The sequence below is a fragment of the Onychostruthus taczanowskii genome, unplaced genomic scaffold (genome assembly GCF_017590055.1).
Source record: "Onychostruthus taczanowskii isolate IOZ18803 unplaced genomic scaffold, ASM1759005v1 scaffold46, whole genome shotgun sequence".
Taxonomy (NCBI): Eukaryota; Metazoa; Chordata; class Aves; order Passeriformes; family Passeridae; genus Onychostruthus; species Onychostruthus taczanowskii.
The window spans coordinates 4588721-4604539 of NW_024502125.1; the positions used below are offsets into that span (position 1 = coordinate 4588721).

At 41.9% G+C, this 15819-nt stretch overlaps 2 protein-coding genes across 3 annotated transcripts in view; one reads left to right on the forward strand and one right to left on the reverse strand.

The window, feature by feature from the left end:
- Positions 1-6702, forward strand: part of SERINC5 (serine incorporator 5) — a 40073-nt gene extending 33371 nt beyond the window's left edge. For both annotated transcript variants that reach the window (XM_041414699.1, XM_041414700.1), the window contains one exon: positions 112-6702. In XM_041414699.1, the coding sequence (XP_041270633.1) occupies positions 112-259 (148 nt within the window). In that variant the 3' untranslated portion in view covers positions 260-6702. The remainder of the gene's footprint in view (positions 1-111) is intronic.
- A 3386-nt stretch (positions 6703-10088) lies between these two features.
- Positions 10089-15819, reverse strand: part of THBS4 (thrombospondin 4) — a 39525-nt gene continuing 33794 nt past the window's right edge. Inside the window, exons 18-22 of the mRNA XM_041414612.1 lie at positions 15524-15572; positions 15228-15424; positions 14559-14731; positions 12261-12400; positions 10089-10315 (exon numbers count right to left, since the gene is read on the reverse strand). Coding sequence (XP_041270546.1) covers positions 10254-10315; positions 12261-12400; positions 14559-14731; positions 15228-15424; positions 15524-15572 — 621 coding nt within the window. The 3' untranslated portion in view covers positions 10089-10253. The remainder of the gene's footprint in view (positions 10316-12260; positions 12401-14558; positions 14732-15227; positions 15425-15523; positions 15573-15819) is intronic.

Sequence of the window (15819 nt, forward strand, 5' to 3'; positions counted from 1 at the left end):
GGGCATTCTTGAGCAAGATATTGCTCTATAAAGGGCTGCTCTCCCTTGCTTCCTCCATGGCTTAACCTAGTTAGTCTTTTGTGTAATTCTATTTTTTTTTCCCCTTTACAGTTATGAAAGTGCTCAGATTGAAAAATTCTTCACTGGAACCTGGTCTATCTTCTGGATTAAGATGGTCTCCTGTTGGGTTTGTGTCTGTCTGTACTTATGGACTCTTATTGCTCCACTCTGTTGCACAACCAGGGAGTTCTCAGTGTGAACAGTCTAAAGGTCATTTAAAGTTTTTCTCTTTTTGTTTCTTTTCTTTTTTTTTAGGAATGAGGAAACACAAATTACCCACTTATCATAATGTACCAGTTATTACCTTTTTAGTTAGACTAAACAAATGATTGAAGACTTTTTTTACCATTTTTTATTATCATGAACAAGCATTGCCTAAGGGAAAAATCTATTTTGAAACTTTACAATGCTTATATGTGGTGTGTAGAAAACACAGTTGTTGCATAAACTGGAATAAGTGGAATACTGTTCAAATAACTGACAATCTTTTTCTGGCTTCATTGACAAGAAAAAAAACTTATGGTGCAGATGGTATCTTCTTCCTATGAATATTTGGTATCTTCCAGCAAATATGTATTAATTCCTTTTTATACTCTTTCATTAACTGTTTCTTTTACAGTTTGCAGTGATGATTTGGACTGCTGTTTTGTACAGCATATAATTATTGTAAGTAGTATCCAGATAATTTTTTTTCCAAAACCATGTCTAAATACTTCTGTAGAAATAAGAGAATATATAAAATTTGACTGCCAAAGCATCTACTAAAAATTGTTTATCTAAGTATTAAATATATTAAGTTATTTTATACCTAGATTGAGAAAGGAATGTACCAATGATAGTAAAGTATTTATTCTGTTATTACTTTAAAGGCACTTGGATATTTTATGCCATTCAGATTTAGCCCAGTTAATAATTGAAGGGGAGTTCTGCACACAAAATCTGAAACTGAATTTTGTCCAACTTTGCCAGGTCACTCAAAAGTTGAGTGTACTGCATGGGGATGTAAGATAAGGTACATTCTTTATTTACGTCGTTTGCTGTTGAGAAAATGACAGGGAGCACTGCCCGTTGCTGTTAAATTTAAAAGTGGGGTGCTCATTTACTTCTCTACCCTGCTGTTTCAGCTTGTCTCTAATGGTCTCCCAGGTGTTCAGGTCTGTTTCCATTACTAGTTTTATAATATTTTAGATGCATTGATGGTCAGAAAAGGACTATAGTGTGTCATCATCTTTTCTGCTTGTGTGTTGGTTGGAAAGTATTTTTTCTAACTGCTATATTTTTATACTCCAATGTTGATATTAGTTTTGCTGTTGGGATGGGAGTTAGCCAGCCAATGTATTAAGGAAGACAGAAATTCTCTTGTAGATCTCCTATTCCAAACACTGGAGTATGCAGTCAGAAAAGCAAAACCAGAAGACACAAATACAACAAGCAGCTGCCTTAGTACTAATGACTTGACAATATTAAACAATACCTTGTTACCTTTTTTAAAAATTAATTTAAGCAGATGATTTAGTGGCAAAACAACAGCTCAAATGCCCGAATGCTGAAAAAGGTTGAACCCCCATATCTATCTGCATTCCAGTGGGATGAATTTATGACTTGAGTTAGTCCTGGTGGTTTTTGTCTCTTTCACTCAACATGTATATTCACACACATGTACAGTGTAAAATGTCAACCAATTAGCAGCTCTCTTTTTTAAAAAATATGATTGAGCCTTAAATCTTCATCCACTGCTTTCTGCAAGTCAAAGAAAAGCACAACATGGATGCCACTGGGTTGGCCAAGAGATTTACATGCCTTAGTTGTTCTGTTATAATAGTTAATGGCTAATGCCCACCTGGTGAGTAATCTTAACATATTGGATCTTGATTCTCATCTTGTTTTCATTGCCATTTTTAGCTGCCTTGTTGTTATGGTATCCCAGGGCTTCTGTCCTGTTTGGAGCTTTCTAGGGATGTGATCTTCCCTACCCTGTGCACCTGAAACAAAATCTTCAGGTCTGCAGTCCTGTCTACTTGTGCCACCTATCCCAGTAATTAGAGCCTCAAAATACATGTTCTGAGATCTAAGGGAAGGAGGAGTCTGTCCAGCGGGGACTGCCTTGGTGTTCTTCTTGTTTGCACCAAGAGTTAAAAATAGCAGTTGAAGCTGGGCTTTGACACTGAGTTAGAAGAGCAACAAATAGCTCTAGACAGGGAGGCAGGTTTTTCTCTTTCTCTTTGCTTCTGCTGGGAGGTTCTGATCCTGCCAAGAGCTCTGCTAGCATGGGGACCTGTCAGAACATTTCTGTCTGCCTTTGGAGTCTTGCTATGCAGATACTTCTCAGCTGAAGAAGGCCTTTATTAACACTGTTTCAATCCAGAAGCATTTATCTGTCCAGTCTCTAAGATGAGAGCTTGTGGGCTGTGCAATGATGACTGACATTTGTCCCGCCTAACTCACAGCCGCAGTTCTGACAGTTTTGATCCAGTGATGTAGTTGCGTGCTACAACTGAAATAGTTGAGGCTCATGCCTTGCCTGATCCTAAGAGGCATGCAAGATTTGCCTTCTCGTGCCATATATGTCGTACTATGAGAAATCAAGCTTGGTTGGGTTTTTTCTGTTTGTTTGTTTTGGGCTTTTTTTTTTTTTTTTTAATTAGCCATGGTTTTTGTAACAGAAAATCAGGGAAATGAGCTTTATGGAGGCACACACTATGTCAAGTTATAGGGCAGGGAAAGATTTCTGCTGTCTGGCTCTCATAGCAGGCATCCCAGTCATAAATGTGGATGATCTTAATACTGATCTTGGTCCTTGGATGTTCCTGTTTACAGAAACACTTATTTTATCTAGTATTTGCATCAGGGCTTTCTGCACCTCCTTGTGCTGTTTTTTTTTTACAGTTTGTGTTTAGGGAAATAGGTTTTGCACAGAGGAAACAAGGCTGTAAAAGAAAGTCCACAGTGAGGCATGAGTCCATTCTTCTTACACAGCACTCGCCTCACTGAGCTGCTCCTTCATCCTTCCCTACTACTAACTATTGACCTTAAGCATGTAGATCTGCAGGTATACACAGAGGGGGAATAGGGCAGTGCCTGTTTACACAGTTTTGTCTACTTTGAGCAAATGTTTGGGGGGAAACCCCCAAAAATAAATAATGTTGAGGGCCTGTGTGTCCATGGTGCCCCAGATCCAGTTGTGGACTTCAGGAATCAGTAACTAGTAGCACTTGGGTGTGCAAAGACTCCAGTTCCTCACCAAGACAAGGCTTCCTGCTGGCCAGGCAAATATTACAGCCTTAGTGTTTGCTGTAAAATCTGTACTGTGAACTTCCATGTGCAACTACATAATAAAATCCTCGGCTCGGGTCAAGGAATCAAATTCCCAGCCCATAAATTTCAAACAGTTCATGCAAATGGGCTTTAACAAAAAACTTGTTAAGAAGTGCCTTCATACCTACTGCTGTGATAACTATTAATTCAGGTGGCACTAGAACTGGAAAACCTGGACTGAGCCTGTGACTGGCTGATGCTGCCTTGTAGATTACACCCATGTGTACAAGGCACAGTCAGACCCGGAGTGCACATGGAAGACCAAACAATCTGTGCTTGACAAATCTTTGGGGATAAGACTGCTTCAGGTATTACTGTGCAGTGGAAAATTAAGTGGGAAAACTCACAAGTAGCCTGATGCTTTTGTAAATAAATAATTTTTTTACATTTAAGCTGTAAACAGTTAACTTTCTCTCCCCATACCTGAAAGTGCAGGTGACTGTCTGCTGAGGCAAGTCCTGCCTTGCACCATGTTTGTTCACTGAATTTGTTCCCAGATGTAAGCAGTGCAGCACTTCTGGCTCCTAGTGGTTTTGGGCTGTGTGAAGTGAGAAAGCTTACAAAGACAGCAAGACCAGAGAACATGTCCTGTACTAAATTTCCTCTATTTAAATTTGAACTAATGCTATCTTTAATAGACTTTTGGAGGAACAGACTGTTAACCAGTCGTGCTGCTAAGGTAAAACAATTTTATTGGCTTTTTTCTACTTTGTCAAATTTGCTATCATAAAGTTTATATGGGACTTCACTGCTGCGCTATCATCTGAGACTGGAACAATTTTACTTTTCTTTGTGAAGGCAACCAAGAGCCGCAGTCATGTCTGGTTCTTGTTTGGGGTAAAATAAGTGGGACAGACTCGGAGAGCAAGTGTCTGAATCCAAGTAACTGGACTAACAAGTGAGATGATAAAACATTACTAGGGATCTGCGGAAAGCAGATGGACATGCTCATTTGCTGTCGGCCACATAGTACCTCAAAGTGTGCAGGCAGCCCTTGCAGCTGAGCTCCACTGCAATCGCACATCAAAGGTATTGCATGTTTGTGATACTCTCAGCTTTCTCCTTTGAGCATTTCCATGAGGTTCAAACAGCCTGTACATGCCCAGCTAATGTGGTAAATCCTGCCTGGGTTGGGCTGCTTTCCTCTGAAATGCAGAATTCAGTGTATGTATAGTCCAGAGAGAGGGTTTGTCCCCTCGCAGACTCATAAACACTGCATGTCTATTTATTTATTTATTTTGTGTTTTAGCACCTTTTTAGAAGTCTATAAGTGCTTTGAGATTATAAATTACGCATGTGTAATAGCTTTGTCAGCTACTGCTGCAGCCATTTCTGGGTTAGAACATTGCTACTAATGAAGCAAGCATTGCACTTGTGAAAAAGCTGGTTTTTAACAGTTCTTTGGCTTTGAATGATAGCGTGAGGAAAATTTTGGTACTTAAGATAGTGCTGCTTGAACTTTGGCTAGCAGCCCACAGCATCATGGGCATCTCTGAACAGATCAGCAGATCAGCATTATCAGAGTAATCCACTGACTGTTTTTAAACTGTGCTGTAAAGATCTTATGAACTGCTAGGCTTTTCTCCTAAGTTGATGAAGCAAAATACCACAAGACCATACCCTTGTGGCTAGATGAGTTGAGATTATCCCTAGCTAAAATTTTGCTCTCATTTTCCTTCTGGGCTTTAGAAGCAATGTCTTTTGCTTGGAGGCTGTATCTCCTCGTTTTACTTGCCTTTTTCTCTTTGGATTTGTTTTTAAAGGCACTGTAAACCGCCTTCCTTCCCAGACAACCTACTGCCTGTCAAATGGGATGTCTTTGGTGCTAGAAACTAGCAAAGAGCTCTTTGCCAGGTCTTAGTGATCCTTTCCTTTTCATAGCAGGACAGGCTGCAGCATTGAAGCAGAGTCAAGGATCATAGTTTATTACATGGATCAGTTTTTCTCTGTGACAACTGATTCTTTGTTTTCCAAAGTGGCCTACGAGTTCTTGTGGGAGGGAAACACACAATGAACACCGTGACATTTTACTTGTGTTTTCCGTTTTGTAAACAGTAGTTAAAATTCAGTGTTTCACATGACTGTACAAGTGAATGCCAGGGGTCAAGTGCTTAGAAAGCTTTAGCTTTTTTTTACTCGGAAGAGGATACGTAGCTTGGGAACTGGTGTGTCTCTGCATTTTCTGCATCCTCATGGCAGAGTGCCCAGGTGCCCCAGGATGGGGATGTAGACACACTGTACAGAGTGTGAAGCAGCAGCTTTGAGAGACTGGCATGATGACTGCTTTCTAATGCCCAAGGAAATTCTGTAGGTTTCAAATAGGCCTCAAATCCATTTGTTCAGGGGTTTTTATCGAATCTGGATTTGATTCTTTCCACACCTGTTCAATAACGTTTTTAAAAAGGTAGAATTTATTTCAGATTTAAGCCACATTGGCTTTCCCGCTGCCAGCCAGTCCCTGATAGTTCCCAGTGTGTAGCATACAGACATTTTCATAGACTTGCTCAGAGCCACATTCATCAGCTTTGAAACCACTCCAGCAGCCTAAAGCTTGCAGGGCTTTTGCTCACCAGAGCTGCAGAGTGCAGCACTGCAGCCATGCTTTTGCCAAAGAAGCCTCAGCGTGAAGCCAAGAAGAAAGTGCAAAGCCAAGAATTTTGCCAAACTAAGGGGAAGTAATGGATCATTGGACATACCATAGCTTTAGTTTTCCTCTTACCGATACACGTCCAGGTGCTTAGGTGTCCTTTGGACATCCATGCGAACTTAAAAGTGCGGAGAATTCACTTCCAGATAAAATCATTCTACTTGTAATATACAAGCTGAGAAAAGATTTACTAGGAACATATGGGTTCAGTGTCTGCTTTTTGTTGACCATTGATGCGTGGTGTTCAGTCTCATATATGCCATGTTCAAAAACTGGATGCAAAATAGTCAAAATATAAACGCATTTTCTTAATGGTGAGGGGATTTTAATTAGTCTTTTTCAAGGTTCTTAATATCTCAAGGGAACTTTATGGTGTGTATGTGTGGTTTTATTTTATTAAGCTGTAGCCCAGTGAAGTGGAATTTTGCTAGTTTATTTAACTTTTTTGCAAGTGTTGTAGTCTTTAGTAATAACAGTTTGACTTTTAAGGATTGGTAAAGATTCCAGAATTGTAAGATCTTACTTGTAAAATAGTCGACAGCTTTGCCTTTTTAGCATGTTAATGCTTTTTATGGACACTTCTTTTTGTATACTGAGTGAATGTATTGTTTTAGATTTAATGTTTAATGGACCAATAAAATTTTTCTTACATTTGAAATGAATTCTTGTGATATATTAAATTTTCAAAGTCAGTTCATTCTAGAAGAAACTTGTAAAATAATCTAAATATATGAGCTATGCAGTTACTGAGCCAGTAAAAGTAAATTGGTTGATCTTTTATTTTCACTAAATTTCAATGTTGTTTAACAAAAAAAATGCTGCTATGTGGAATATTAGAGTCTTTCAATGTCCACGTTGTTTCTGTGTTTCTCTGATGTGTGATACTGGATGATGGCAGATTGCACAGATTTGTCTGTGCCATCCGTTCCGTACAATCCAGCTCCCTGAGATGTGTAAGATACCTTTGCACTGCAAACAAAATACTTTCAAGGCTGATGTAGCACTGAAGCACTGTGCACCTACTGGAGATGCAGATCTCTGATTTTTTTTTCTTTTTTTGTTTCCCCGCACTTACCCAGATGGTGGGGTGGGCAGCTGTTGACATGCTGAGATCCACACCAGGGAAAGTGCTTTGTCTTCATGGGTGGTAGTTCCTTCCCTCTCACCATCCATGTCCTGTTTCAGCTGCAGGCTGCCTCCGGGTGGCACCCGTGCCGGAGAGATGGTGACCCACAGCAGGACACAGTTCCCTGTGGTTTTGAGAAACTGCTGACCAAGCTTCCAACGGTGGCTGTTATTCCCTGTGCAGCTCCTGGTGTGTGAGAGAGCTCTGGTGCATGGAGCTGGCGGGGTGTGTGTTTGGGCCTAGGAGCAAGGCAGAGACAGGTTTCAAGGACTGACACAGTCAGGTGCCTGTGCTCCATAGGCTCCCGCCATCCTGTCCACTGCTGCCCTCACCCAGCGCTGCAGCATCCTCGCGGGTTGTTTCCTCCTTGGATTCCAACCAGGTGGTCTTCAGGAAACAGAAGCACTTGAAGCGTATTTGCCATGTGTTTGCAGCACACAGGAAAGAGTTAACCTTTGTTGAGAGGGTGGATCCTGGTGCTGAAAGTGCAGGACTCTGAACTCCAAAGTAGTTACAGCTGCTGCTCCAGCTGAGTGCAGCCCTGCTGTGCAGGCGCTGGGGTCAAGAGTGAGCTACATGTTCAGTTTTAAAGATGTGGGATTGCAGTATCTTCAATTGCCAGAGGCCACAGATGGAACAATGTCTGAGTTGCACAATAGTCCAGAAGGGGTTGTGGTGCTAGAGAAGCTTGTTTAAACACTTGGAAACAGGGACTGCACAATCTCTGTTGAGAATGTAGAGGCAGAAGGTTCCCCAAGCCCAAACTGTGATCTTCTTGGGACAAATGTTTGCTACAGCTGTCTTCACTCTTGGGCTTACAGGCTGCCCAGCATTTGGTGTATCAATGTAACAGACACAGTAAACTCCAGCATCCCATCGTAAGGTCCCAACAGCACCTTCTGAAATGATAGTTCTGGCTGTCTGACTTGTGCCTTCTATCTGTGGCTGTCAGCACTGCAAGCCCGTAGGTTTTCTGTCAGGGTGGTTAGAAGCTCACAGCTTCACACAGTTACCTATGGCAATAGCATGAGGGCCACAGCCTGTACCTCACATTCCAGCTTCCAGTGGTCATGGTCATGGAAGAGAGCCTGGAAACAGTCAAGCCCCATGGTGGTAAGCCAGCTGATAAGGCAAAGGACCAGGCTGCTCCCTCCCAGCCACTGTAGCAGGAGGACACGGGGCTGAGCAGAGCTTTGGAGCCTGGCAAGGATTTGAAGGCCGAGTGCCGTCATGTTTTCTGATGGAGCAGGTGTGTGCGGCCCGTGCTGCAGACAGGTCAGGGTGGGCCAGGCCTGTTGCCTCCACTTGTGCAAAATGTGAGCATGGCAGGCCCCACATGTTCTGCAGTGGTGGCATGGGTGAGCGTAGTGACTACCTTCTGCCCAGGCTGTGCCCACGCCATTCAGAGAGGACTTCTGCCTGGAGAAGGGGCTGTGTCTGGTGAAATGCAAATGTTTGATAAGAAAGATGTAAATTTGTTTTACAGTGTGTGTTCTCCTTCATAAATGAACAATACTGCAGTTACAGCCCATGCTCAGATAGAAAAACACATTTTTTGTATCTATTAAGAATAATTTGACAATGCCCTCTGTGTTGCTCCAGAGTAAATAGCCTTTCAGTCCTCAGACATCTGGTGAATGGTTGGGTTTAGTGATGCCAAGGGGAAAGGAGGACTGAAACTGGAGGACCTTTCATCATGAAGCTCTGAACCAAAGGAATGCTTTGGCATTGTGATTTTTGTAGTGGGACTCTGGGCTCCTCATGGGACAGCTCCTAGGGCCACCCTACTTCCAGAAACTTTTGCAATGATGGTGGAGCCCATGGAAAAATTCTGTCAGTAGTCAAAACCTCTGATAGCTTGTAATATCCTTAAGGGTATTTTTATTGTACTGAGAACAAGAAACGCGTTTTTGTTGTTTGGTGCTCTCACTGATAATTTAACTCAGCATTCCCCCTGTATCCTTGTGCTGGGAAAGAGCTAGGACTGTTCATTTTCCCAGGGTTACTTCTGATTTTAAAACACTTCACTATATTCCTTCCCCCTCCCTCCAGACTGAAGTGCCATTTCCAACTGTCCTTTTTAAAGTCATTATCCTACAGTTATTTTAAAAGTATACAGTTTTTTTTTAAGTAATTATCCTATCTATTCAACAGTCATTGGAGCTTGTCCTCTCTCCCTTCCTCCCCCCATTTTGAAAGACAATGTAGTAAAAATGCACACTGTATTAACACCTTTCTCCACTTCAAATTAGAGAGTGCATTGTGATACAGTTTCTTTTGGCTGTTTTCAGTCCTTTCCTAATGGTTACTAGTGCTTAATGTGATGTTTTGGGGGTTAAGTTTGGTGATTTCTTTGCATAATACTGCACTACCTGCCTAGAGAGCTTGGCTCTGGTGACAGGTCAAAGCCTGGCTTTGTGTATGTGAAAGTTAGGATTGTTTTATCTAGGTGAATCTCCATTTATTATCTCTGTAGTCTTTTTGTTTGTTTGTTTTAATCTCATGCAAGTCATAAGATGTGACTCCAATGCTCTGCTGTCAGCTTTTTTTGCTTTTCCATGATGTGATAGTGTGACTCGCAGATTTTGGAGTGGAAGGTCTAATGCATTGTTTAAGAGGTCTGCCAAAGTTAAGAGTCTCCAAAGGCCTTAAAATGTCCTAAAGGAGATACAACCTATTCCTAGGAGGACTGGACAGGTACTATGTGGCTCAGCCGAACAGCTCCTAACCACTTCATTACCAGATGCAACCTGTTGTTTATAACACTTTCAAGGTGGAGAAAATTCCACTTTTTTCCCTACCCTGCTTAATCCAAACTGAATCCAAAAAAGCAATAGATTCAAACTTTCCTTGAGTGTGTTTTAAGCAAGTTGTCCCTCCATTTACATGCTGCTCTCTAGATTTTAGGGCAAATTTGAAAAGACGTGAGGCCCAAGTATATTTTGTCTTCTTTTTATTTTCACTTTTTTAAAAAAAAAAAAGTCTGACATAGTCACATCAATGAGAACAAAGCTGCGGTGTGCATTCTGACAACAAAAGTCATATAAGAATTTAAAATATATTGTTTTACTGTTTGCAATAGCAATGTTAGTTTGCTTTTACTTTTTAAATATCCCCAACACCAAATTGCTGCGCTTGAAATTCTTGGAAGTCCTCTGGGATGGTGTCTGAAAACAGGAAAATACGCAAAAGTTTAGTCTCTTCTGACAAAGTTAAGGAGCACTTAAATTACCCACCTATTCTCTTTTTAGGTAACATGCATCTCTTTTGTTTCCACATTAAGAATGAACAGGGAATGTTTTCAGTTTTATCTCAGTATACCACTGAGAAACACGAAGAGGCTAACAAGACAGTGCCAGTCCACAAAGGAGTACTGTCAATCTTCAAATTACATATCTCTGAAGACTTTGTGGCTAGTGCTCTTAAATTTTTATCAATAAACACTGACCAGAAAGGCAAGAGACATGCTTGTCTTGCTCTGCATGCCAGACACATTTGTAGCGTCAGCATCTCTATTTCTCATGTATTCTAATTCAACTTCCCTGTGATGGTTTCACAGGCCACAAGAAGGGACAAAGAGCATTAACCCTAGGACCAACAGCAACTGACATAAAGACTTGAGACTTGGACAAGGGAGCTGGAGATGGATCAATGTCATAAGAGCAGCTACAGTTCTGTTTGAAGTGTTATTTGCAGTCTGCCTTTGCCAGATGCCAAAACATTTTATCTGGAGAGTGACAGAGCAACCACAGCATTGTGACAGAGTTAAAGCTGCAGCCAGCAATGGAGCCACAGCAACAAAGCTCAACTGCATGACCTCAACTTCACTCTGATTATTTCCACACTGATACAGGAGAGGTAGCTCTAAACTCAAAAAAAGTTGTCCTACATACACACAGTTGTCCTACATACACACAGTATGTAGGAAAGGGTCCTACATACTAAGTCCTTTGCTTTTTGTTGAGCACCTTTAAAAAGGCTTGAAAGGAATTTCAAGCCTTTTCTGCATAATGTAGGAACTTCTCTGATATGAAAACAGAGATACTGTGGGACTTCAGAATTATTTTGAGTGGGTTTCGTTGACTTCACGTAGCTCCTGCAGCCACTTGCCTGCTCACTGCCATATACGTGTGACTCAGTGGCAGCTTTGATACGCACTTTCTGGGAAACTACAGTGCAGTTGAAAATACTTACTAAGTAATTTTTATTTCTAAGCACTACTGTCTAGAAGTTCCCTGTTTAACTGTGACCTCCAAGAGCCAGCCTAAGTGCACTAAGTGTCCAGCTACCAGAGTCCATCAGCATAACATGCCACAGAGTGGCCATGTCCCCTGCAGTCCTGGACTGGGCTTCTGGGATCCCCAGAAGGCAGACAAGGAAACTATTCCAACTTGGCTGGTAGATTATTTTCCAAAGACTGGGTATGGATGCTGAGAGGAAGAGGTGCAGCCCCTTCAGGCCCAGTTCAAGTTGCCTGAACTGCTGCTGGGATAGAAATACCCTGAAATGATCAGATTCTGTGTGAGTGATGAAAGTTTGAGTTATTTTGTATCGTGGATGATCAGGGCTAAGCTACAAGGCTCTTGCCCTGAGAGAATTGAGCCAGCACGCTCCCACAAAATCAAGAGCATTCCTGCATGGGAGGAAAGGCATCTTATGATCTTGTCCCCCCACACACAGGACCAGCCAACAAGTGACAGTGGTACCTCATGCCTGAGCTCAATGGCTCTCCAGGTGTATTTCACCTTGTATTCAAAGCTCAATGCATCTACATACATTATGGCATCAGTGTATTTAGTGTGTGTGTACAGCTCTCAGCCACTTGGTTTTATGTAACATTCCTAATTCTCTGATGACAGCTATGCCCCTCAGGTGGCACATTCTCTGCAGCAGAGTGACTGCTCTGGGAGGAGCAGCTGTGAGGTGTTTAATTCCTGTCTGGCTGGGCTGCAGTGTACTGCTGGTGTCGGGGCAGGCATTTTACAGCTCTGAGTAACTTGTAAAAGAAGGGCAAAGGAAAGAATGCTAAATGGCTTAATGCAACAGCCTTACTACTGGTCCTTCATTGTCACTTGCTAGTTGTTAGCTAAAGTGGCCTCAGAGCAACATTACCATTGCAGCGGTATTTCAGGTTGGACCAAATAATGTTTTCCTGAGAGAAGCAGAAAACTCCAAGCCGTCCTCCACGCATCGTGGTGTCTATAGTTACACCAGAGTCTGCCACTAGGTCAGAGCCTTCATAAAATCTTGCCCTTAATGAAAGCAAACAGAAGCTCTATTAGGTCTTTTCTAAGGCTGCAACATTCCTGAAAGTAATGTTGTTATCCATGGAGACTCTGTTCTTGGACATGCTATCCCTCCCATCCAGCCCAAGGGAGAAAAAGCAGTTAAGGTAGCTCTTGTGTTGACTGGGAACTGGAGCAATGCTGCATGCTGGCAAGAGCCAGACAAGGGAAGGTTTTTTGAGGGGTTTCTATCTATCCTAAAAAAGCTTTGGAATGTTTTTTTTCCCTATAGTCAGTCCAGCTGAGCGCTTTAGCTCTTGAAATTTTCCACAGTTAATAGTGATAGGAGAACCAGACTAGATCAGTTGAAAAAGGCTAGATGGATATTGTCGTGCTCAGTTTGAAGCTGATTTTTTTTTTTTTTTTTTTTTTTTTTTTTTTTTTTTTTTTTTTTTTTTTTGGGTAATAGGAAAAGTTTCAAACAAACTATTGGGATCTTAAACTTGTCTGTGACATTTCTTTAAAAATGTGTATATTATTAACTCCAGGAACTGTTTTGCTGATCTAGTACCTTCTTGTTAGAAAACACATCAGCAAATTCCCAAATAGCCCTGTGAAAGCTGCCCCCACCACCTTCCCAGTGTGTGCTCTGTATTGAGGGCTTGAGCAGGACCACGCTGGAGCCAGCTGGGCTGTTTGTTGCAGCACTGCCCACATCAAGTCCTCAGCCTATGGGATACAGGGTAAATGACGTAGAGGACCCTGTAATCCCTAGATGAGCCTGGAGGGCCTGCCCTGGATGAGGATACTGCTGGTACATTTCTGCATACAAGAAAAGAGCAAATGGTGAAAGGAATAAAAGTTCATTTCATAAAATAAGGGAAAAAGCCCAAATCCTGGTATGTTTCTGATTTTATTTACTGCTTTGCTGAGGCAGTTCAAAAGTATCTGTACAATGAATTTGCAGAACTGCAGTTAGTAGTTCTTGCAAATTTCCATGGGAGAGGCTGGCTCAAGTGACTTTCTTGAAGCCTCAGAAGACCTTTGCTAGACACACAGTGGTCTGTGGCATCTGGCCTAACCAGACCACAGCAGGAGTAGACAGAGAGCTGACAGAGGCTCACTTTAGGCCTGCTGCCTTTAGTTTTAAAGGATTCTGTGACACAGACTGTGCTACCTTTCCCACTTACAGGGAGCATTACTTAGGCTAGTTGGAGAGACTGCAGCCATAGGAGATGTTTGCTCATGCAGCAGCTTCACTAACTTCTTGGTCTAAATGTACGTTGCCACCCAAGATCAATTCGCTACTGCCCCGTGGCTGGGGCACAATAATTGACAGTATAAATGTTCCTAATCCATTTTAGCATAAAAGTCAATCATGCTCACTCCAATTACCACAGAAGATGATGCTCCGCACTAGAAAAGTGGAATAATTACACCATCAAGTTACTGCACCTCAACTGCAGAGTGGTGATTTTCTTGAACAAAAGCTGACTTACCCATATTTCTGTTCTATTATAAGGTTGAAAGACCTGAGCCCATCATGCCATGGCAGTTAGTATTTTGCATATTATCATCAGCCTTGATCTACAAGTATAATTACTGCTGATTTCTCTGCTGGATGTTACAGGGTAAAATGTTTCATCCTGAATGGTGATTTTTAAAATATTAACTATTTTTTTTCCCAAAAAAAGCCCAAAATAAGAATATATAACATGCATTACAAAGCTTTGGCAAACTTTCTGACTATATGTTGAGTAATATCACATCTATCTCATGAGAATAATTACCTGTTTGTTAGAATCACAACTTCTAAGTGGACAACTTTTATTCTACTATCCTAGAATACATATATGAACTATCCATTTTCCAATAAAAATATTCTAAAATATTAAAATTAAGAAAATTTGAAATATATTGCTTTTCAGATCAGTGGCCAGCAGTATCTTGGAAAACAAGGTATGAAAGCCAGAAAAGTTAAAAGAAACAGATGGTCCATACAAAGAGGTTTAACTTGGAATTGTCTAAGAAAAGAGCTGCAGGCTGAATTCCCAAAGTCTAATTTGTTATAAGCCTTCATCAGTACAAAGCCCAGACATAATACAGATTCTTAGTGTATCATCTGAGTCAGGTGTTGAGGAATTACAGTAGCTGCACTCACCTTATCTGTCCTTTCCTCTCTTACCTGATATAACCAATCTGAGGTCTGTGCTGCAAGAACCAGCGATAGGAGACTTTGTCTTTCCACCCTACATTTCGGGGGTCCTTCCACAGCAGCCTGACCTGATCATTGGTGTCCCCTGTGTGCCAGAGAGAGTTGCGGAGGTGCTCACCAGGACCTGTCTTGGATTTCACAGCCTGCAAAAATACAATTTTCCAACACTGACCACAGAGAAAAGTCACTTTCAGGAACCAAGATTTTTTTAGTGAGGAGCAGGTCTGCAGAAGCATCCTGTCTGCTACTAACAGGCCCCTAATGTCTCTTCTACAGCCGCAGCCACTGCCTACATGGACAAAGCAACCAGCTGGGTACCTGGACAAAGGAAAACAAGGCAACCTGACCAGTCAGGGTCAGAGCACAGTCGCTGCAGAGACTAAATGCTCCAGCTGATCAGAAAGGCAAGATTATGTTCCTTAAAAAACAGTGCTATTAAAAGGGCTGTGTGGCAGCTGCCTGACTTGACCATTTTGACAGCAGTTGCCAGTAGAGAACAGCAGTCGGGCAGCAGAGCTGACATGCAGTGCAGTGGCTTATGCATGGCATGATGACCTAGCCCATGGCCAGCACATGGCAAGATGGCACAGCCAGGCTGCAGGGAGCACTGTGTCCTTAGCTAGGAGCCACCACCAGTACCTTTAGCTGAATGCCGGGCTCTGCAACAGCTCGGAAGGGAGTCGCTTGCCAGTACGTCTGCTCCGTCTGTTTCCACATTACTACATAAAAGCTAGAGCTGTCTTGATAACCAAAAATAAAGCCAGCATAGTCGTCATCTGTCACTGTGTTCACATGAAAAGTGCCCTCAAAGTCAACGCCGTTAAAAGCTGTGTAACCTAAGAGTACACACAAGTTAAAAACAATTCTGCAGAACATATCTTCATATTCTCAGCATTTTCTGCTGTTAAACTGGAATCTCAGAAGAGGCTACATACCAACAGCAAGACCAGGATCACTGTTCATAGTCTGCACAATTTCCATCCCCTGTAACAGTAAATTCAGGGTGGTTAGCATGTGTGGTAAGCTGCATTGGTTTTCTGGGCTCCCTCTATCACCTTCTTCATTCCTCTCTTTTGTTTGCTCACAACGTATCTCTGATGCTTGTAGCTCTGAACTAAAATCAGTGTGAACTATAATCAAACAGTAATGTTTCAGCTGCTTGCACAGCCTGAGTCAGGAATGATTTGTTAACTTTCCTAGTGCAGAATTAGTCATACTGGTATTTTGATAC